The sequence below is a fragment of the Lepidochelys kempii genome, chromosome 7 (genome assembly GCF_965140265.1).
Source record: "Lepidochelys kempii isolate rLepKem1 chromosome 7, rLepKem1.hap2, whole genome shotgun sequence".
Classification (NCBI taxonomy): domain Eukaryota; kingdom Metazoa; phylum Chordata; order Testudines; family Cheloniidae; genus Lepidochelys; species Lepidochelys kempii.
Window position 1 is genome coordinate 12,195,352 of NC_133262.1, and position 24,107 is coordinate 12,219,458.

Here is a 24,107-nt window from a genome sequence, read left to right on the forward strand (position 1 = left end):
GCGAGTCAGTAAACTGCGCCAGCGCGCCTTTAAACGTCCAAATGCACATTCTACCACCATTCTGCACTTGCTCAGCCTGTAGTTGAACAGCTCCTGACTACTGTCCAGGCTGCCTGTGTACGGCTTCATGAGCCATGGCATTAAGGGGTAGGCTGGGTCCCCAAGGATACATATAGGCATTTCAACATCCCCAACAGTTATTTTCTGGTCTGGGAATAAAGTCCCTTCCTGCAGCTTTTGAAACAGACCAGAGTTCCTGAAGATGCGAGCATCATGCACCTTTCCCGGCCATCCCACGTTGATGTTGGTGAAACGTCCCTTGTGATCCACCCGAGCTTGCAGCACTATCGAAAAGTACCCCTTGCGGTTTATGTACTCGGCGGCTTGGTGCTCCGGTGCCAAGATAGGGATATGGGTTCCGTCTATGGCCCCACCACAGTTAGGGAATCCCATTGCAGCAAAGCCATCCACTATGACCTGCACATTTCCCAGGGTCACTACCCTTGATATCAGCAGATCTTTGATTGCGTGAGCTACTTGCATCACAGCAGCCCCCACAGTAGATTTGCCCACTCCAAATTGATTCCCAACTGACCGGTAGCTGTCTGGCGTTGCAAGCTTCCACAGGGCTATCGCCACTCGCTTCTCAACTGTGAGGGCTGCTATCATCTTGGTATTCATGCGCTTCAGGGCAGGGGAAAGCAAGTCACCAAGTTCCATGAAAGTGCCCCTACGCATGCGAAAGTGTGGTGGTTAATGTGCTCCTAATTGCCAAAATGAGCTGAGCGGCCTCCATGCTTGCCTTGGTATGGCGTCCGCACAGAAAAAAGGTGCAGAACGATTGTCTGCCGTTGCTCTGACGGAGGGAGGGGCGACTGACGACATGGCTTACAGGGTTGGCTTCAGGGAGCTAAAATCAACAAAGGGTGTGCCTGTACATCAAGGAGTATTTCAGGCAGGACTGCACGGAGGGTTCCAATAAGAAATGGTGCACCTAAGTTATCGTTGTTATTGGAACAAGGAGGTTAGCCTGGCCTCTGATTGATACATGGCTAGATTTACCTCGCTGCACCTTCTCTGTGAGTGACTGCAGGGTGATCTAGACAGGGGAGGAGGCAAATGAGTACAAAACAAATCTGGTCTATTTCTTGTTCTGACCCACTCCATCTATCTTTTACATCTTTGGCTGGCAGCAGACGGTGCAGAAGGACTGCATGCCATCCACATCTCATGGCTGCTCGGCAGAAGATGGTACAGTACGACTGCTAGCCATCTTCATCTCTTGCCTGCCTGGCATAAGATGGTACAATACGACTGCTAGCAATCCTCATCTCTTGCCTGCCTGGCAGAAGATGGTACAGTACGTCTGCTAGCAGTCCGTATCGCCTGCCCGCTCACCATAAGACGGTTCAATAGGACTGCAGGACTAAAGAGAATGACCTGGTCAAGTCACTCCAAATTTAGTCCCTGCGCCCATGTCTGCCCAGGCGCTCCCAGCCGACGTGGCCAGGAGCACCTCGGACACGACGAGGACGACTACCAATCGTATTGCACCATCTGCTGCCAGAAGGCAATGGGTTGCTGCTACTGTGCAGCAAAGCCGTACCGCGTCTGCCAGCACCCAGGAGACATAGGGTGACGGTTACCTGAGCTGGCTCCATGCTTGCCGTGGTATGGCGTCTGCACAGGTAACTCATGAAAAAAGGCGCGAAATGATTGTCTGCCCTTGCTTTCACGGAGGGAGGGAGGGAACGGGGGCCTGACGACACGTACCCAGAACCACCCGCGACAATGTTTTAGCCCCATCAGAGTGCTCCATTGTGAGTGCTCTGGACAGCACTCTCAGATGCCCGATTGTTTGCCATTGCTCTGACGCTGGGAGGGGCGCTTAAGGGTTGGCTTCAGGGAGCTAAAATCAACAAAGGGGGTGGCTTTACATCAAGGAGTATTTCAGGCAGGACTTCACGGAGGTTCCAATAAGAAATGGTGCACCTAAGTTATTGTCCTTATTGGAACAAGAAGGTTAGCCTGGCCTCTGATTGATACATGGCTAGATTTACCTCGCTGCACCTTCTCTGTGAGTGACTGCAGTGTGACCTAGAGGAATGAGTCCCCTAGACAGGGGAGGGGGGGAAGCAAATGAGTACAAAACAAATCTGGTCTATTTCTTGTTTTGATCCACTCCATCTATCTTTTACATCTTTGGCTGGCAGCAGACGGTGCAGAAGGACTGCATGCCATCCACATCTCATGGCTGCTCGGCAGAAGATGGTACAGTACGACTGCTAGCAGTCCGTATCGCCTGCCCGCTCATCATAAGACGGTTCAATAGGACTGACTGCAGGACTAAAGAGAATGACCTGCTCAAGTCACTCCAAATTTAGTCCCTGCGCCCATGTCTGCCCGGGCGCTCCTGATCGACCTCACAGAGGCAACCAGGAGCACCTCAGACATGACGATGACGGCTACCAGTCGTACTGTACCGTCTGCTGCCACAAGGCAAGGGGTTGCTGCTACTGTGTAGCAATGCCATACCGCGTCTGCCAGCACCCAGGAGACATAGGGTGACGGTTACCTGAGCGGGCTCCATGCTTGCCGTGGTATGGCGTCTGCACAGGTAACTCAGGAAAAAAGGCGCGAAATGATTGTCTGCCCTTGCTTTCACGGGGGGAGGGAGGGAACGGGGGCCTGACCATATGTACCCAGAACCACCCGCGACAATGTTTTAGCCCCATCAGGCATTGGGATCTCAACCCAGAATTCCAATGGGCAGTGGAGACTGCGGGAACTGTGGGATAGCTACCCACAGTGCAACGCTCCGGAAATCGACTCTAGCCTCGGTACTGTGGAAGCACTCCGCCGAGTGAATGCACTTAATGCACTTAGAGCATTTTCTGTGGGGACACACACACTCGAATATATAAAACCGATTTCTAAAAAAACGACTTCTATAAATTTGACCTAATTTCGTAGTGTAGACATACCCTAAGGTGCCACAAGTCCTCCTTTTCTTTTTGAGAATACAGACTAACATGGCTGCTACTCTGAAACCTGTCGTTTTGGATTTAGACTCACAGACTTTAGGGGAGAAAGGACCATTGTGATCACCTAGTCTGACCTCCTGCATGTCGCAGGCCACAGAACCTCACCCACACACTCCTGTAATACATCCCATAACCTTTGGCTGAGTTACTGACGTGCACAAACCATGATTTAAAGACTTGAAGTTACAAAGTCTTCACCATGCTCTACTTTAAACCACTATGTGACTTGTGCCACATGCTGCAGAGGGCTATGCCCTCCCACTTTTTAAGGGCGAGCGGCGAGAGGGATGAGGTGAAGTGGGCGCTGGGGTCTCGGGAAGCAGGGCCACGGTTCAGGTGCCAGTGCCCCCCGCGCCCCGAGATCCTAATTCTGTTTCCCTCACTCCTGCCTGGTATTTATCCTCTGATGTATTTATTGAGCCCCATCCTATCTCCCCTCAGGCTTTGTTTTGTTAGGCTAAAAACAAGCCAAGCTCCTTAAGTCTTATCTCATAGAGTAGGTTTTCCATTCCTCTGATCATTTTAGTAGCCCTTCCCTATATTGCATGATGGAAATTCATATCTGATCATTCCGTGTTTCCAACTACACAGAATATGGAAATTGTACACTGAAATTCCCCAGAGTACCAAGGAAATGTTTTGATTTGAAACTAATATAAATCATTAATCTTTCTGGCATAAAAAGTGAATTGTTTTGCAGATAAAATGTAAAAGATGAATTTTCAGCATGTTATGCAGATTATTAGGCATGCAACTCCCACAAAAAGAAAAACAAAACAATGAAAGTCATGTGAGCAACTACCTATGAAACCTGCTGAATGTTTAACCCTAAATTCTTAGGAAGAATGTTAAAATGCATTTTTTGGTTGAAACCGAGACTTTTGCGTCAAACTAAAGTGTTACGTAAAGTGAAATTGAAGAAATATTCCAGCCTCCTGTCTGATCCTGGGGAAAAGAAGGAGCTGATCTTGGTTTTCCAGTAGCAGCACTACCCATCTGACCTCTAGCACCTCCCCACTCATTCATAAATGGGTAGCAGCACACTCATCTTTTCAGAGCTCGTTTAGTGTATTAATCAGGTGCCACAATATAAAACATCATAACTGTATTCAAAAAGTGCCCAGTCCCCACCTCCAAGCACACGGTATGCTCCAAAAGAGCTAGAACACAAAACTATCAATAACAATTAAGACATCCGAGAAGATAAAAGTCAAATGAAATATTAACAAGAAAGCGAAAGCATGGACACAATACACATCCAGCCAAGGCATTGTGAAAGAGAGATCAGGACTTCGGAAGCTGCTTTTAGCTCACAACAAAACTGACTTAAACCTAGTTAGAAAAAGCCATGGAGAGGCTGAGCTCAAATTGCAGTGAAGAGATGGGCAATTTCGAGAGACTGGATTCTGCTTGCACATGGGATATGCAGAGGCTGTGATGTGATTCAACCAAGTGCCCATGTGAGCCCTTCACAAAACAGACACTGGTAGGGCTACCCGTAGAAGAGGACATGTGTTGCTAGTAGAATAGCTTGGTGCTGTACAATCACACAGGAGAACAGGGATCATCAACTTTTGGCACGCAGCCCGCCAGGGTAAGCCCCCATGGCGGGCCGGGCCGGTTTGTTTACCTGCCGCGTCCGCAGTTTCAGCCGATCGTGGCTCCCACTGGCCATGGTTCACCACTCCAGGCCAATGGGGGCTGTGGGAAGTAGTGCGGGCCAAGGGATGTACTGGCTGCCACTTCCCACAGCCCCCATTGGCCTGAAGCAGCAAACTGCGGCCAGTGGGAGCTGCGATCGGCCGAACCTGTGGACAGGGCAGGTAAACAAACTGGCCCAGCCCGCCTGTGGGCTTTCCCTGGTGGGCTGCATGCTAAAGGTTGACGATCCCTGCAGTAGTAGGTAGTTCCTGCTCTGATTAGCTCACAGTGTAGGCAGACAAGACACAAAGAGGACAGGGAAAAGAGGTATAAAAGTGATAGTTTGCAAATGTTAAGTTAGTGCTGTGGATTTTTTGTTTGTTTTTGTTTCCTTTTAAATTTTCTACGTTAGGTTTAGTTGGGAGTGGACTAGCTACACAGAGAGACACAGAAAGAAAGAGGGTGTGAGGGAGGATAGGTCTGGGAAGAAGAGGATGAAGGGCAAGTAGAGTGAGGCTAAGGTGAAAAGACTGTGAGGGAAGGGATTTGGAGCAGACAGCCAATTAGCGCAGGAGAGTTGAACATTCACAGTGAAAACTGTAGAAAGCAGCCTGATGACATCATCAATGTCCTTTGGTCCCTGTTGCAAAACCTTCTAAGACCAGTTCTGTGTCTGCTCTGTTGGAAGGATAGACTTGCTTAGCAAAAGCAGCTGAAAAAAAGGGGTGGGGGAAGAGACTCAATAATAACAACATATTACAGTTTTTTCCCCAAGTTTTCTTACAAGCTTCAAAAAGCAGCATGTGGCTGCAATTAAAAACAATACTACCACATGTCGATGCTAACCCTCATTACACATGTATCTCCAAGAACCATCTTTTCATTCATTTAGAGTATTTATTAATGCCATATGCATATAGCACAAGGTAAGTAAAATTCCAAACATAAGTGGACATAAGCACTTGGCAATTTGGCACCACTTGTTCTCCTTTGCGTCCTTCAGACACATGGGGGATTTGATAATTAGCTAGCATTCATTTAAAACGGAATGCCCACAACATTGTGCTTTCCTTGTATTCTAACAGGAGGAATGAGATCTGTGAGTTTTCAGTGCTTCCACAACAGTCATTTAGACGTAGGCCAGGAATGAAAAATCCCAAAGAGGGATGAAACTTGTGACCTTGTAACATAGAAGTGCTCCTTAGCTGACAGGTTAAATGTTCCTTGCCACTTGGAGAGAAACTAAAATGCTAATGAAAAGGTCTAACAAAATGCTTTTATACACCCAATTTCATTTACCCTGTAGCTGTGCGTGGATGATGCATGAGTTTCTCTTTATCACATTTCTGAACTAATTGTTTCAGACTAGCAACACCATTCAAAATGTACTGGCTCTGAGCATATTATTCTTACTTTTGTGCATACTTTTAGCGTAAGAAACTGCTTCGGAACGCAATATTTAAACACATACCCATTAGCCATATCTATTTCAAATGACAAATTGTTCTTTTAATCACCTCCCCACAATTTTATATTTTAATTCCTCCAAGCATTGTGGCTTTTTTTAACAACTCTGTTGTGCTTTTTCAATGGTTGAAAGTATTTCAAATGACTTCCTACCTATAATAATTTTGAAGGATAAAAAGAGACAATGCTTTGGATCATTCCTCAGCTAAAACACATCTGATTTCTTATTAATGTTAAATGTTTGCTGTATAAAATAATGAAAACTACCTAAGGATAAATTTTCAAAGGGCTGCTGTAGTATTTAATAGGACTCACATGGCAAATGTCATTTAATAATCCTGTATTGATTTAATAGGACTTGCTTGGCATAACCCCAACAAAAACCACAGAAACTGTATCCCCTATTTTACTCACTAGTGGTAACTGATGCCCTAAAATCAGTGGTAGGGCTGCAGGCTGTAAGCTATCCTGTCCTAACCTTCCCTATGGAGAGAAAAAAGACCGGGGCACTATATTGGAGTGTTTAAAGGGGGTGAGGAAAGCCAAAGCAATCTGCAGGGGAATAAGGGATGCTGGTGGGAAAGTGGAAGAAAAATGGGTACCTCCTCCCACCTCCTTTCCTTTTCAAACAGAAAAAAACGGGGATGCTTTACAGCAAAGGGCAGGACAAGAGAAAATGTTTTTTATTTGACTTCTCTTTTGTGTGATCCCTTCACTGTTCTCTCCAATTCCCAACCTCTCCCACTCCAACCCAGCTCTTACTCTACAGTCTCTCATTCTCCCCCACCCTGCCCCCAATAAAACATCCCAAGCTCAGAAAAGTTGCCCACAGCATCAGAACTCTTATCCCATCTACCTCACACCCACCACCCTCAGGAGCCCCACACTCCGACATCTAAGAAATCATCCCTACAAGCTCCTGAACCTGGAGAAGCTGGACAGAGCCAGCAGGGAAGGACTCTGGGAGCAGGCATCACGCAACGTGTGCCATGGAGACCCTGTGGTCTTCATCCCTGTGGCTACAAGGATCCCTGTACATGTCCCCCGACGTCTGTTGCCACGGAATTAGCTCCACAGAAGCCTATGTGCCCCACTCCTTGCCTCCTTCCTCAGCTTTGTGCAGCTTGTGCTCCTGGGATTCTAGATGGAACCTTCTATATTGCAGCCTCCAGGGACTGAATCAGGTCTCATGCCACCACCACTCCCCTAATGGCAGCTGACGGTACTGCACCCTGAAGTGCACACTACACAGTGTCTCCAGCGTATCTGACCACCTCAAGCGTTCAAAAATCATGAGTCAAGCACCCCCAAAATCATTAGATGGGTTTAAAAATCATGAAGATTTCAAAAGAATAATAAATGTTGGGTTCTTTTTGGTTTGCATTGTGGTTAGCAACTGAGTGAACTCAGGTTATGTTTTCAATTTTCCTCAACAAACACAAAGGTTAGAAACTTGCTTTAGTTTTTTTAAACGAAAATTGAAATTCTGATATAATCATTTGACTCCAGGAGGTGGAACTTTAAGTTCAACAAATAGCGTGAGACTCCCAATAAAATAGTGAGAGTTGGCAACACTGGGCATTATTGGTGAGTCTTAGCACCAACAACCTCTAATGGCCTATCGATCCACAAAAGCATCCTTCATCATCTATACATAATGTACAAACAATGTCTTGTGAAAAGCATGGGAATGCAGGGTATCCAATAAGTGACATATTCCTTTGTGCAATGTGAGAGTAGAGATTTTATATCAAACATTTTAATATTAATGTACAAAACGGCCTCTGTGAATTTCAAATTTTGTAAGCATTTAAAACAGTGTTACCCTCTAGTCCCCCTTCTCCCAAACTTGAAATACTCATCCTGTGTCATAAGCTTTTATGGACAGGGAATATATCTCTATGAGTGTAGAAAGTGTCTAGCACATAGAATAATAGGATCATAGAAATGTAGGGCTAGAAGAGGTCATCAAATCCAGCCCACTATATTGAGGAAAGAACACGAAGTCTACCTAGAGCAACCATGAGAAGTGTTTGTTCTTAAAAACCGATGGGGATTCCACAGCCTCACTTAAGCCTATTCCAGAACTTAACTATTCTTATAGTGAGAAAGTTTGCTAGTATTTAAGCTAAATCTCCCTTGCTGCAGATTAAGCCTATTACTTTTTGTCCTACCTTCAGTGAACATGGGGAACAACTGATCAGCATCATTTTCATTACACCCCTTCACATATTTGAAGACTTATTAGGTCCCCATGCAACCTTTGTTTCTCCAGATTAAACATATCCAGTTTTTTTTTAACCTTTCCTCACAGATCAGATTTTTTTGAACCTTTTATTATTTTTGTTGCTCTCCCCGGACTCTCTCCAACTTATCCATATCTTTCCTAAAGTGTGGTGCCCATGATGGTACATAGTACTCAAGTTGAGTCCTCACCAGTGCTGAGCAGAGTGGGACAATTACTTCCCGTGTCTTACATAGGACACTCCTGTTAATACACCCCAGAATGCTATTAGCCTTTTCACAATTGCATCACACTGTTGACTCTTATTCAATTTGTGAACCATTATAATCACCCAGATCCTTTTCAGCAGCACTACTGCCTAGCCAGTTATTCCCCATGATGAAGCTGTGCATTTGATTTTTCCTTCCTAAGTGTAGTATTTTGAATTTGTCTTTATTGAATTTCATCTTGTTGATTTCAGACCAATTCTTCAATTTGTCACAATCATTTTGAATTCTAATTCTGTCCTCCAAAATTCTTACAACCCCTACTGGCTTGGTGTCATCCACAAATGTTATAATCATACTCCCCACTCTATTATCCAAAACATTAATGAAAATATTGAATAGTATTGGATCCAGGACTGAATTCTGCACTCAGCCAGGCACTCAGATACCACAGAATATGCTCAGAGAAGAAAGTCCGGGATATACACAATGGCACAGTCAAAACCACCTTCATCAAACAAGGACACTCCACCAGAGAAGTTGATCACATCATGGAATGGGCCACCCAAATACCCCAAGAGAACCTGGTTCAATACAGAAATGAAGCCCCCTTGACCGTACACCCCTAGTTGTCACCTACCACTCCACACTGGAACCCATAAGGGTTGTCATTAAACAACTAAGTCCCATTCACATTGGTGACCCCATCCTGAAAGAAATTTTTCCTGACCCCCCAATTCTGGGGTTCACCAACTCCCCAGTCTCTCCAAGTTCATCAGAAGCAAGCTCCCCACAGACCAGGACACTTAACTCAAAGCAGCACCAGAACCTCCCAGAACAATAGATGCAAAACCTGCAGACATATCTCCACTGCTCAGTGATCAATACCCTCCACTACTCAAATTTCAAGATCCCTGGGTCCTACGATTGCCTATCAAAACATGTGGTGTACCGTATCCAGTGCACTAAATGCCCCAATAGCAACTATGTGGGTGCAACCAGACAATCACTACGCTCTTGAATGAACTCACACAGGAAAATGATAAAAGACAAAACCACTATATCACCTGTGGGCATGGGCGACTCATGGGAGGGATACAAAGGGGGGCACCAGCTAAAGGTGGACATGTGACTCCTCCCCGCCCCTCCCTATCCCACGTTACCCAAGGAGGAGCTGCTGGCTCTGCCTGTGGGTGCACACTTTTCACCCATCCGATGAAGTGAGCTGTAGCTCACGAAAGCTTATGCTCAGATAAATTGGTTAGTCTCTAAGGTGCCACAAGTCCTCCTTTTCACTTTTCACAAAGTGATCGCTCTCTATCTGCCTGATCGGGCCTCATCCTCAAAGGAAACCTGCATAACATTTTCAAAACATGAGCCTGCCAGCTTAAATTCATTACTCTGCGAGACACTAAAAAGCATCGACTGAACAGAGACCCTGGATTTATGGCTTATTACAACAATCTGTAACCCACTAACTCCCTCTTTTTGTCCTATGACTGCAAAGGTGTTAACAGGCCACTCTACCTTGAATGGACCCTTACAATATGTGCTAACCACTCAAGCTAAAAAAATCTTTTCCACCTTGCATTTTGCTGTGAAGCTGTGAATTCCTTTCCCAGACCTGAAGCAGAGCTCTGCCTGGCTCAAAAGCTCTTCTCTCACACAGAGATGAAAAAAGAAAAGGAGTGATGAAGTGAGCTGTAGCTCACGAAAGCTCATGCTCAAATAAATTGGTTAGTCTCTAAGGTGCCACAAGTACTCCTTTTCTTTTTGCGAATACAGACTAACACGGCTGTTCCTCTGAAACAGAGATGAAAGTAAGCCAGTACGGATCAACTTCTCCAGGCTGGCGATTTAAAGGGCCCGGAGCTCCAGCTGCTGCAGGGAGCCCCTGGCCCTTTAAATCATTGCCGGAGCCCTGCTGCTGCAACCCGGGGCTCCGGCAGAGGGGCTCGGGCAGCGATTTATAGGGCCCGGGGCTCCCGCTGCTTTAAATCACCACCCAAGCCCGGCTGCCAGAGCAGGACCGACTGCAGGACTCTGGTGTATTTAAAGGCCCCACCTCTTTTGGTTGAGGCCACGCCTCTTCCGGTTGAGGCCAAACCCCCTGCTCAGGACTCCGGCATACTGGTAAGTCCTTTAAGTTACTTTCATCCCTGCTCTCTCACCAACAGAAGTTGGTCCAATAGAAAGTATTACCTCACCCACCTTATCTCTCTAGTGGGTACAACCGTCACTCAAACAAATAAAGATGTGATGATTTTGGTCAGATTTACTTTCAGTTCTACCCAATGTAGTTTTGTCAAAGAAAAAGATGATGAAAGATTGCATTAATGCAAGGGAAGAACACAGCTAGAGCATGTCTCTTTGTCAACACTGATTTGTTGCTGGTGAGAAGAAAAAAAACGCGACACATAGAATCAATGTAAATTCTAGCTGTGAACATTGTACCTTGTATGGGCCAATATCAATTTCTCTTGGGTCCCATTTGATTTCAGGCTGTCACCTGAAATTTATGCAAATGATGTTGATACCATTAGGGCCACTGCAATTTATATTTTTAAGTAGAACACAATTTTTCTACATGGCAGAGGCAGACCTGCTAAAAAAGTGCTACAGAACACAATTTTTAAGGCCTTGGTCTTTGATTTTACTTGGCCTTTGATTACTTAATTTACTACACCGGGTGTGCATGCATTTTTGTGTACAAAAATGGACAAGGGGGTGCCCCACACCATGATTTGTATGTGCCAAGTGCAATTTATTCTAGGTTCACCTACAGTTGGGTGTGAAAAATTGGCTACAAGGGTGTAAGTGGATGTGTGCAAAGTCAGGCCAATTTGCAGCGAACTGAACGTTTGACCTTTTAGAGCCCAAATAACAGTAATGGAATTTGCATTAAATTCTGCAGTTCTATCGCACATGCAAACATGCACACACACAAAAAAAGGTCTGAGGTGTTTAACAAATTAAACAAAAATATCCTGGATTGTACTTTGTTGCAAAATGGTATTTGAGAATTCAAAAGTTAGGTAAAATAAAGGTATGAAAATATTCGTGACACATACTTACTCAGCACAGGAGAGTTTTTACACTATTTTATTCATGAAGAACAATTTTGTTGGAACTTATCGGTCTCCAAATGGCAATATGGAGACATGAGCATCAGTTTGCATGTGAAAATACTAATTTGCAACAGACATGACATTATTCATTGAACGATTTGTCACACTAACTAATGAGTGGTAAATTATCTATTTTCAGTGATCTCACATCATTTTGAACTGACATGCCAAGTCTTTAAAATAATGAGCCATGAGCGAGAATGATCAATATCATTCAATATACATTCATTTATCAATTAAGACTGCATCTATCAGTGCTGTAAGTGAGAGGCAGGGCAAACTCGTACTTGCCTTATTCACAAGAGTAGTCCCATTGCAGAGTATGAATGAAGAACAGTGCCTTCAACAGGGCTAATCATGTGAGCAAGGCAACCAGAATTTAGCCCTAAAACTGCACTCACAAAAGTATTTGAATAGGACTAATCATGTTTTAGCAATTTAGCAGCCCAGCGGATTAAAGTAACAGCAACTGCTGTTCAAATGCTAATTTGAGATCATAATCAACAAACCGCCCACCCACCACATGCAATCAAATGTATCAGGATCCCAAAGGTATCAGCAGGTGTCTCTTACTTATGTCATTGCCTGCAAGGCAGAAACATATCTGCCCAGAGGCTAATGAGTAGAACTGTCAACATCCTCTTGTATACATTTGTTGGTTCAATTATGTTTGCAATTTATTCAAGTTGTCTTGGGTTACTCGCATCCTCCATATGCTAAAGATTATTTGTGCAACTATAGCAATACCAAGGTTATGCAGAGTTATTGAGACTCCTTACTCTCTCCTCCAGCATAAGATCTTAAAGTCTGCCTTTTCCACACTAGCATGTACTCCTTGAACAGTTTAAGCAGGGAACAAAACTAACCTTCGTCTTTAAAAATGACAAGTTAACGTCACAAAACAAGATGTGTGCGTTCAGTTTGTTGACACGGCCTTGGTCTCTGACTGGGTCGCAGCAGTTCTGCCCATCTGATTGGGACAATGTGGAAGGATCCTGCTGAAGAAACTGCAGCAGCACCACCATTTATCATAGGGAAAGGCAACATGCAACTCCTGGTGCATAAAGATGATATGTGCAGGGGAGGAGGAGAGTGAGAATGGTAAAAGCAGATAGAAAAACTCTGGCATCACACCTTCTACAGGGACTACCTTACCTCCCACTTTAAATCCCAGGACCAAGAAATAACTCCAGTGAGATTACATCCTGTATCCTAGCTCCCAAGCTATGACGGAATCACTGCTCTTGCATATACCTGGCAGGGTGAGGTTGTTCTTCCAGCAGTATGTGCTTCTTAATGGTTGGCACCAGCGATTCTCCTCTCCACAAAAAAGGCTATAGGTTAGATGCTCTCAGAACAAGGATGAAGATGAGTCTGTGTAGGAACCTTCTAGGGGTGAAGAAACCACTAATGGCAGAAATTACATCTACTGTTCTCACTCCATTACCGTCTTTTGGCATCAGATGCTGGTCAGACTTGCATCGTCTTTTACATTTTCTAACACGAAAAATCTACAGCTCTCTCCCCTCAGGGGACAGGGCACTATGGATGAGAAGAATGAAGGAGAATGTGAATGTGAAGATATACCACATCCTTACAGACAAGAGAAGGGAAAACCCAGGAGAAAATATAACAGGAGCCCCCTGACTCTCTTCCCCCCCCCACCCCAAATGCTTACTGACTGGAAAGGAAGTAAGATTGATTCAAATATCTGCTTTAGGCCAAACAATGCCAATTTCAGGGCTGTTCTTGGTTGTGCCTCCTAGATTAATAGGGCCAGCTACTGGACAGCGGCAAGTTAGAAAAGGCCCTCTTAAACAGGTGAGCTCATAACAAAGAGTTCAATGGCAAGCAAGCAGCCAGAGATAAGAGATCTGTTTAACATCTGCAAGTGGTTAAATTCCCAAATATTTAAAGGCCAGGGATTTGGGTGTAAGGAAGTCACTTTATGCCGAGTAAACTCAATTCTCACCTGCAGTATTTGGAATTTTCCATGTGTTCTCTGAAACTTAACACTGAAAGCAATATACCCTGTGGGAGATGTCTCCCTTAGGTGTTGTCTATACAATACTAGAAAAGGTGTGCAGTATAATTTATACCAGATCCCTGAACAAAGCAAACAATATCTGAAAAAGGCCTTTTATTGTGGGAGTAACTCATTTAAACTAGGGCTTTTGTCTGGATAACTATATAAATTAGGGGTGTGTGATTTTTTTCACACTCCTAAATGACCAAGCTATGCCAGCACAACTTTTAAGTGCAGACCAGACCTTAGTCTGTGCCCTTTTGACCAAGTACCTCAAAAATAGGTAGACTCCAAATCCCCTTCCTTCGCTACAGGACCTCTCCTTAGGGGCTGAAAGCCGTTCCTTTGCATTGGTGTACGTGAAATTCTTAAACAACGCTCTATACCCATGTGTAGGTGGAGTAAAGCAAGAGGTGCTAAGTAGAGAGATTTCAGAGTAACAGCCGTGTTAGTCTGTCTTTGCAAAAAGAAAAGGAGTACTTGTGGCACCTTAGAGACTAACCAATTTATTTGAGCATGAGCTCTCGTGAACTACGCTCATGCTCAAATAAATTAGTTAGTCTCTAAGGTGCCACAAGTACTCCTTTTCTTTAAGTAGAGAGAGATTTAAATGAAGGCCAGTGCATCTAACTTATCGACTCACACATTCTACAAGAGCTAGTCATTTTCTCTCCTCCATTTCCCAAACCTTTGGCCAGGGCAACATATCAGAGACCCAGCCTCTACTATCAGACATCTTGTTTCATTGTTCTACCTATACTGACTCAAGTCTCTCTGTTATCTCTCTCAGATTATTTTGGCCTTCTCCCTTGTGACCTTCCAACTAAAGTACTTCCACTGATGTATTCTCAGTGGAACGAAAGTCTCTCACGAAACATCCTTTGTCCAGTTCCCAAATCCATTCAATATTCTGGTAGTTGCTTGGATGGACAGCAAGCAACTTTTCCTTTTCCTTAGTCACACATTTAAAAACACTTTGGAAAAAAAAATATATGCTCAGTAATGGTCTCCCATCACCACCTTCCCATCTTATTTACAAATCATTGTTGCACACTCCAAAGGTCATTTGATCTTTGTTCTAGCTCAAGGACCATGTTTTTGCATGTTAGTGACTGTAGCTGGAGATGCAGCTTATAGTCTTCCTTTAAAAAGAGACAGGGTTTATATTTTATTATAAAGAGACAGGGTTTATATTTTATTATAATTCCCTTTTATCATTAGTCCGCTTGGTGTCGAGTAGGTATTATTGACAGATTAACGTCAATCCATTACAGGTATCCTTGTGTTTTTCCATACCAAAAGCCTGGTGTTTTATTTTTTGGGGACTATTTATTCCCAGCTTTTCTGGTGTTATGCAATATATAATAAAATATAATACAAATATATATACACACACACATATATATATCCTTTTGACACCATCTGCTGGCTGTTTGGATCCTTAGAGGCAGAGAAATTGAAGAGCGAGCCTATTTGTTCAACTAATTTTTGGCTTGACCTCTCTCTCCTCAGATGAGCAATGAAGAGAAGCTGCTTGTGCTCAGGAGAATGGCACGAGTGAACCCTGCAGCTATATAAAACACTAACAACTACATTAGAATGTAATTGGAGTAACCAACTTCGTTTTGTTACACAGACACTTTTGTCTCAGTTTTATCAAATTTGTCCAAAGGGGAAAAAAAAAAACAAGTCTGTAAAGTCAAAACAACCTTCCTGCGTTCCCAACATGTTTGCTTCTTGAATCTGAAACACGTATACAGTGGATAGGAACTGCAACGGCGAAGCTGAACTACGATACACATGAGGCACATACAGTCAACAACACTTGCTTGTACACTTATAATTCTCAATCTTAATCTTCCAGTCATCAAGCTTCGGACACAATGTGCGATAAACACTCAAAATGAGACACAAAAAAAAAGTATTCATGCAGGAGCCTTTGAATGCTGTAGGATTCACTTCTTGAGTGCTAATAATGCTTTGTATATTCTCAGTTACGTAAGTCTTTATTACTGCAACAATAACAGTGAGGGTACACCAAATTTGTGTGAAACATAGGAGAAACTGGCACTAAAACAAATGATATCACTCCAAATGATGTATATTTGACATATACTATACTAAGTTGATTGAAAATTTTCCACGTAATTTTTTTTTAATGAAAAAACAAAAACCAGGGGTTTGGGAATTATTTTATTTTATCTTATTTTTGTGGAGAGTGTCTGCTTTCCTCTAAAATTTTCAGTTTTCCCATCAGAAGAATGTCCAAAAATCTTAAAGTTTCCAGATGTTTGACAAAAAGCTGACAGTTTCTGTAGGAACACCCTCACCATTCTCCAAGCAACCATCACATTTTCCCACCCAGCTGTAGTGCTGTGTACAATATAATTTAGAATCATAGAACTGGAAGGGACCTTGAGAGGTCATCTAGTCCAGTCCCCTGCACTCATGGCAGGACTAAGTATTATCGAGACCATTCCTGCCAGGTGTTTGTCTAACCTGCTCTTAAAAATCTCTAGTGATAGAGACTCCACAACCTCCCTAGGCAATTTATTCCAGTGCTTAACCACCTTGACAGTAAGGAAGTTTTTTCGAATGTTCAACCTAAACCTCCCTTGCTGCAATTTAAGCCCATTGCTTCTTGTCCTATCTTCAGAGGTTAAGAAAAAAAATCGTCCTCCTCCTTGTAACACAGCCCTTTACATACTTGAAAACTTATGTCCCCTCTCAGTCTTCTCTTTTCCAGACTAAACAAACCCTATTTTTTCAATCTTCCCACATAGGTCATGTTTTCTAGACCTTGAATCATTTTTGTCGCTCTTCTTCAGACTCTCTCCAATTTGTCCACATCCTTCCTGAAATGTGGTGCCCAGAACTAGACACAATACTCCAGTTGAGGCCTACTCAGTGCTGAGTACAGCAGAAGAATTACTTCTCATGTCTTGCTTACAACACTCCTGCTAATACATCCCAGAATAATGTTAGCTTTTTTTGCAACAGCATTACACTGTTGATTCCATATTTAGCTTGTGGTCCATTATAACCCCAGATCCCTTTCCAAAGTACTCCTTCCCAGGCAGTCTTTTCCCATTTTGTACTTGTGCAACTGATTGTTCCTTCCTAAATGGAGTACTTTGCATTTGTCCTTATTGAATTTTATCCTATTTACTTCAGACCATTTCTCCAGTTTGTCCAGATCATTTTGAATTTTAATCCTATCCTCCAAAGCACTTGCAACCCCTCCCAGCTTGGTATCATCCACAAATTTTATAAGTGTACTCTGTATGCCATTGACTAAATCACTGATGAGGATACTGAACAGAACCAGACCCAGAACTGATCCCTGAAGTACCCCACATATTATACCCTTTCAGCATGATTGTGAACCACCGACAACTCCTCTCTAGGAACTGTTTTCCAACCAGTTTTGCACCCACCTTTCATAGCTCCATCTAGGTTGCATTTTCCTCATTTTTTTATGAGATGATGCGAGACAGTATCAAAAGCTTTACTAAAGTCAAGATATACCACGTCTACCACTGCACCCCAACCACAAGGCTTGTCCCTTCAGTGACAAAATTATTGACAGATTAAGGAGAAATCACTGTATATAACTCATGCACATTAGAAATCTTGTATGTAAATTATATGAAAATTCAAGATACATATGCACACATGATGGCAGGCAATGCTCTACATGAACTTGGGAAGTTGATGTGCTTAATAGGGCCTTGTCCCTTTATTACTGTTTCAGCAATTACTTGTTTTGGAACAAAGACAACAGTACAGAAAAAAAATCATTTTAACATCTCCTTCTGGCCAGCTCCTTCCTTCCTTTTCAGGAGAAAACAAACATCCTATTAATATTTTTAAGTGGGCATGTGAAACGTGTGCCAAACATTAACATGTTTCATTCACACCAGAGGTCTGATATACCGTTTCTCTTTCTAAACAGTCAAAAATATAGTATAAAGATAGTAAAAGATCAAAACACCCTCCAAGGACTTCAGAGGGCCTTAATGGTTAAAATGAATGAAAAAGATAGATGTAGATTCACGTAAATCTAAACTTCAGATGTTATTTCACCTCATGTGTTTTCTGGGGAGAATTTCCTAATGATTTGTGAAAAACAATATGTTTTAGCAGAACAGTTGTGATACAGTGAAAATTATAGCAGCTAGAAATGTTTTCCCATATCTGCAAATCAATTATTATATCTGATATGGGGCATCCTAATTATCAAAAAAAAACAACTGTCAAATATAATTACAGGAGATTTTATGTGCAGTGCACACAGTTATATCAGCAAAATATTTATTTAAAATAAAACCCAACCCACTAGGCACCATTACAATCATTATAAAAATATAAATATTCAGTTGGATCTATGACCAAAAAAGAACTCAAAAATAAAATCCCCAATATGCATCAAAATTGAAGGTCTCCCTTTCAATTTACCGTCTAATCTGACCTGCCCAAATGGCAAATGCCAAAACACCAAAATTACCCTAACTATAGTATAAACATTCTTCTCCTCTTTTCCTAGTCCTTGATAAGAGACATGAAGTATCCTCCCAGAAATGCTAGTGAGTATACAATTCACTAGCAGTTCACGGCACAGTTTAGCTAGCAAACTAAGTCCAGAAACGTAAGTGTTCCACAGTGAGTCAGTTAAGAGCATTTACTGTAAATCACTCCCATCCACCCATCGTAATCCAACAGAAATAATTCAAACAAAACTAGAATGTGAGTCCAGTCCTGCTCCCACTGAAGTCTTGGCAGTCGCTGCAGCAGGATCAGTCCCTATGGAACTCCACTCACAAATGCGAAAGCACATACATAACTTTGATCGCATGAGTAATCTCATTAATTTCATAGAGACTACTCCTGTGAGTAAAATTAGTTACATGCTTAAGAGTTTGCAAGATGACTCAGGCTTTTTAAAAATTAACATGGGCTGTGTCATGGTAAAGTTATTAAGTTCTTCCTGAGCTCTAATCGAAGTGAGGGGATACTACTGTCTGCATGGACTAAATGTGTTTTGCTCTTCACCCCTTGCAGGATTTAATAGTTCTTTCCTCAATCTCTTCTCAACATCTCTGGGCACTTAAGTTAATTACTAAGCTGGAAATGGCCCACTATTACCAGCAGGACAGTGGGGTGGGAGTAGGTATTGTTTCATATTCTCTGTGTATATATAAAGCCTGCTGCAGTTTCCACGATATGCATCTGAGGAAGTGAGCTGTAGCTCACGAAAGCTTATGCTCTAATAAATTGGTTAGTCTCTAAGGTGCCACAAGTACTCCTTTTCTTTTTGCGAATACAGACTAACACGGCTGTTACTCTGAAACCTACTAAGAATACAGGAATAGTTTCTGCAGGGACCTGGGGAAAGAAACCCTAAAAACGATATTATGAAATGTTTGATGAAGATTTCTAAACCGTTTTGTATAGAATTAGTTTATTTATTTGACAGTTCAATGGGAGAGAAATGCTGACACAACTGACTGACAGAGGTTAAACTTTTGGCTTGGAGAGCTGGATCAATAATTCATGGATGTTCAAAAATCTAACAGAACACCATGATGTTGTGTGAATAAAATGGTCAAAGGTAATGGTTTCATTGTTCGCCTGACTTTATTGTTACCTCATGTTTGGCTTATACAATACATTTTATATCAATTGACTCCAAACAACTGTAGATTGAGTGGCAATTCAAGAACCTAACGCTGTGAACGTGTGCTTACCGTTTCTTGATAGTGCCATTAGAGCCAACAGAACTACTCATATATTTAAAAATGTACATAAGTGTTTGCAAGGTCAGGATCCAATTCAAAGGTGGAAAATGAAACTGTTCATGCTCGTGTGCTTCTTTCTACTCTATAGCTTTTTTGGATGTGTGTGTATTAGATCAATTGGTAAAACCTTATTAACTTTGGCTGTGAATTTAACAATATTTATTTTTAAAATTCATTTATCTTGGCACAACTATATCACACAAAAAATAATGGTTACTGGAGTGCAATACATTAACCCGGCTTCACAGAGACATGTAACATAGATTTGCTGGAGATGCAAAACTCAGATCCAGATCTTGACCATCCCAATGTTCAGGTTTGTTTGTGGTCTGGAGCTTAGATTCAGCCCATTCAAAAGAGACCCTGGTCCTATTCCTATGGCTGTTCCGCTTTGTTCTCATACCCCCAACAACTTTAGATAGTGGTCAGTTCTTCACAAGCCTTGGAATCCTAAATGGATGTCAAGAGCCACTCCTGATTCCATTGGGGTATCTCACTGGCACCTCAGCTGTCTTTCCCTCCATTTTGGTGAATAACATTTATAGTTTGGATGCAAGTCACATCCCATCTGTGAATGATGACAGGAATTCTCACTTTTTCTACGCGTCATTTTGGACAGCGATTCTTAGCAAAATCATCTGGTTTTTTATCACCTTCTGTTTGGCACCTCAGACTTTCACATTCCTGAAGTTCCACAGTGCTGTAAAATACTGGAAGCCAATACACATGGCCTTGTTGAATGACTGACATCAGCAATAAAAGCACTGGTCTATCTGCAGGAATACGTTTTCATTCGTCTATTTCTACAGAGAGATGGGAGAATGCGCCATCTCCTCAGCAACAAGAAAGGGGAAAATGGGTGGGAGGAATGAACAGGAGTTTAGAGTATACATCATGTCAAAGACAGAAAAATTTAACAAGCTCAGCCAGATGTAAAATGGCCCCTTTAAGGCTGCATTTGCTTGGCCCTGTCAAACACAGAGCAATAGTATCTAAATCGCTGCATTACCAATGCCAGCCATTCGCCCGTGTCTCGTTTATATTCACCTTGCCTGGGAAATAGCATCCAATATTTAACATTGCAGTACTTCCAAAATGTGATTGCACATCAATAATTAAAACAAACAAGCAAACAAAACTAGTTTCTTTCAGAATCTTAGGGAGGCCCAAAGCCAATTAGTCAAAGACATTTTAAAATACAGCATGAATTATAAAATGCACATAGCCTTTTGCCTCTAATGGAACTTTGTTTTCATGTCTATGTTTGCATGGTCCATCAGAATATTTGTTTTAGCTCTGGTTGAGCATCACCACATTACAGTTTCTCCTCCCTAGACAGAGTCAGATTTATTATTTTATCTGTCATGAAAATAGATACATTCTAGCAAAACTAAGACCAAACCTGCTCTTTCGGGTAATTACAGCTATGTAACTACACAGGCTTCAGCAATGATGCCCAGAAGGCAGAAATTAACCATAAGGGTTATCAATCAATGATCAGAATTACTGTAGAATCAGAGCCACTGAACTCCAAGAAATTAGCTGGAGGTTAGAGCATACTTCAAAATCCCGGTAAATCCTCCTTTCCCTTCCTTCCACCCCTCAGCCTCAGTTTTCTGTGATTTTTCTTTTCTCTCCTCTACATCCAGTTCATACATGGGGGTCCTTTCTCTCTCAATTTGTTCAAAACAGAATGAAATGTACTAGATTCTATATTCTGAAATTCCAATACAGAGTGACTCAGACTGGAATTTTAATTAATTTCTCTGTGCACCCTCCCATCCACCTCTCAATGGAGTGACATGTTTCAGGTCTACAGGCAAGGCTGGAAAGGCAACCAGGTAAACAATTACTATTTGAGTTTTGTTAGCAGTGCCCTTGGGATCACTGAAAGGAACTAATCTTGTTCTAATAAGAGGTGAGTGACTCTTCCACTAAATAGTGTGCCCACAAATAAATTTGCATTAAATCTGAAAGTTAGAGTTTTACACTACTGCTTTCAGCTAATTAATAGGCCCAGTGCTGCTTGTAGGATCACCAGGAAAGGCTGCCAACTTAATAGTTGCTCTAAGTTTCCAAAGAACATAATCAAAAGGCAGCCAAGTCTTCTCTTGTGTTATGAGAGGGTAGTTCAGGAGCAGAAAAAGGTATATAAACAATGTTTGAGGCTGTGGACTTCCCTGTAGCAAGAGTGCACATTTTACTTCTTATGAGATGGGTGTCATCTGCCAGTCAGTGTCGCAGGTGTTGATTGTCTGACAGGCAACCATTTAAATAATACTGAACAGAAGTGGGAGACACTAGGCCATTTTATTTCAAAATTTCGTGTCTGGCTAAACCTGATCCTCATGACTGGCCCCATCCAAGTAAATCTGATTCATGTGTTATTTTTGCATCGAGCATGTGTTACTTCCAGTGAGAAATAATACTTACATCTGCAGTAAATGTTACGTACTCAGTGTTTTGGCAGAGAATCAACTGGGCCTGTCAGTGCCAAGCATGAGAGCAACTGCAGGCCTCAAAGGTGAGAAGAGAGACAAAGGTGCATGACACGTGTGTGAGTGGGTAAGGCAAAGCCGTGGAACCCAACTAACAAGTACCCCCACTGTCATGATGGGGTTTATCCACCCACCCCCTCACACACCCCAAGCTAGGACAGAGAACAGGAGTTGACACATACAGACCCTCAAGCTAGCAGAAAGAAAGGGAGAGAGAAGAGAAGTTAAACAGTCCCTTCCTTTCCAGCAGTCAAAAGCCAAGTGACCTTTCTATCCAATAGCTGGAGGGGAGCAAGGATATGTATGTTTGGCAAGGTGGAAGTGTGGGAGAAAAGGGGGAGCAGAATCTCCTTCCCAGAAGTGAAGAGGGTGAAGAGCAAGGGGGCTTGACACCTAGCTACCAAGATGTGCAGAGCAGGAAAGAGGACATTACTGGCATAGCTGGTTAAGTCAATAAATATCTTCTTGGAATGGACTCCTGTAAGAACAGCCATACTGGGTCAGATCAGTGGTCCATTTACCCCAGTATCCTGTCTCCCGAAAGAGGACAATACCAGATGCTTCAAAGAGAATGAACAGACCAGGGCAATTTCGAGTGATCCATCCCCTGTCATCCAATCACAGCTTCTGGCAGTTGCAGACTTAGGGACACCTGCAGCATAGGGTTGCATCCCTGACCATCTTGGCTAATAGTCATTGATGGACCTGTCCTCTATGAACTTATCTAATTATTTTTGAACCCAATTATATTTTTGGCCTTCACAACATCCCATGGCAACAAGTTCCACAAGTTGACTGCGTGCCCTTCCTTTTGTTTGTTTTAAACCTCCTGCCTATTCATTTCATCAGGTGACCCCTGGTTCTTGTGTTATGTGAAGGGGTAAACAACACTTCCCTATTAGCTTTCTCCCCACCAGTCATGATTTTACAGACCTCTATCATATTCCCCGTTGGTCTTCTCTTTTCTAAGCTGAACAGTCCCAGTCTTTTTAACCTTTCCTGTTCCATACCACGAATCATTTTTGTCGCCCTTCTCCACACCTTCTCCAATTCTAATGTATCTTTTTAGAGATGGGGCAACCAGAACTGAACACAGTATTCAAGGCATGGGTGTACTATGGATGCATATATTGGTATTACGATATTTGTCTTATTATCTATTGCTTTCCTAGTAGTTCCAACAATGGTCATGATTTGGCTCATAAGCTCTCTGGGACATGAACTGGCATTTCCTGTATGTCTGTGAAGTGCCTAGCAGGTAGGAGCCCTAACTTGGTTAATGTCCACTACAACATAAATACATATCAAACAATAATCAGAAAATAATAATCATAATTGACCAAGCACATCTAGCTCACAGAAGGATTTTTAAAATCGCAGGCATCTAAGACAAGTTATAAAGAATGGAAATTATTGCTGACAGGTATATTAAAAATGTCTCCCAGTATCTACTAGCGTGTATGTTCTCAGATGTTCATTCAGGTCCTTCAAGGTTATCAAATGCTTGTTCACCTGGCACTAATAAGATAAACATGGTTGGGGGGAATCATCTACTAGCATGTAGAGTCCTTACATGGACTAGTCCTAAATTTTTTGTGGAATAGGCATTTCAAGTGGCATATTTATATATGGAACTTCTACTGCAGGGGAATTCTGGTTGTTTACTCTAAGATCTTTACTTTAGTGTAGGGGCTCAACCTGGCATCATTTAACTATGGCAGCAAACAACATAGCTGCAAACATTGCTTACCTCCAGAATGAGGTGGTGGTCTGCAAAGCAGCACAACTCCTTGACCTTCTCGAACAGACACTGTAGTTCTCATTTTAGTTTTAAAGTTTTCAGGATCTGTTTTTGAAAGAAAAGAGAAGTGGGTATCAGAACACATACAACAACAGAAGAATACTTTCATAGAGGGCTCAAGTCTATCACTCTTGTGCAGGACAAGCAGCAATTTACTACACAAATTAGTTGCACTGATTTCAGTGGACTACTCAGTACAAGCAACTACTCTACATGAGTAAGGATGACAGAATAAGGATCAAATCAGGAATTA

The 24,107-nt window shown here is 42.4% G+C and overlaps 1 protein-coding gene across 5 annotated transcripts in view; it reads right to left on the bottom strand.

The window, feature by feature from the left end:
• The window catches only part of CNTN3 (contactin 3), a 264,229-nt gene that overhangs the window by 101,368 nt on the left and 138,754 nt on the right, over positions 1–24,107 (bottom strand). For all 5 annotated transcript variants that reach the window (XM_073351137.1, XM_073351139.1, XM_073351135.1 and 2 more), the window contains one exon: positions 23,804–23,899. In XM_073351137.1, coding sequence (XP_073207238.1) covers positions 23,804–23,899 — 96 coding nt within the window. The remainder of the gene's footprint in view (positions 1–23,803; positions 23,900–24,107) is intronic.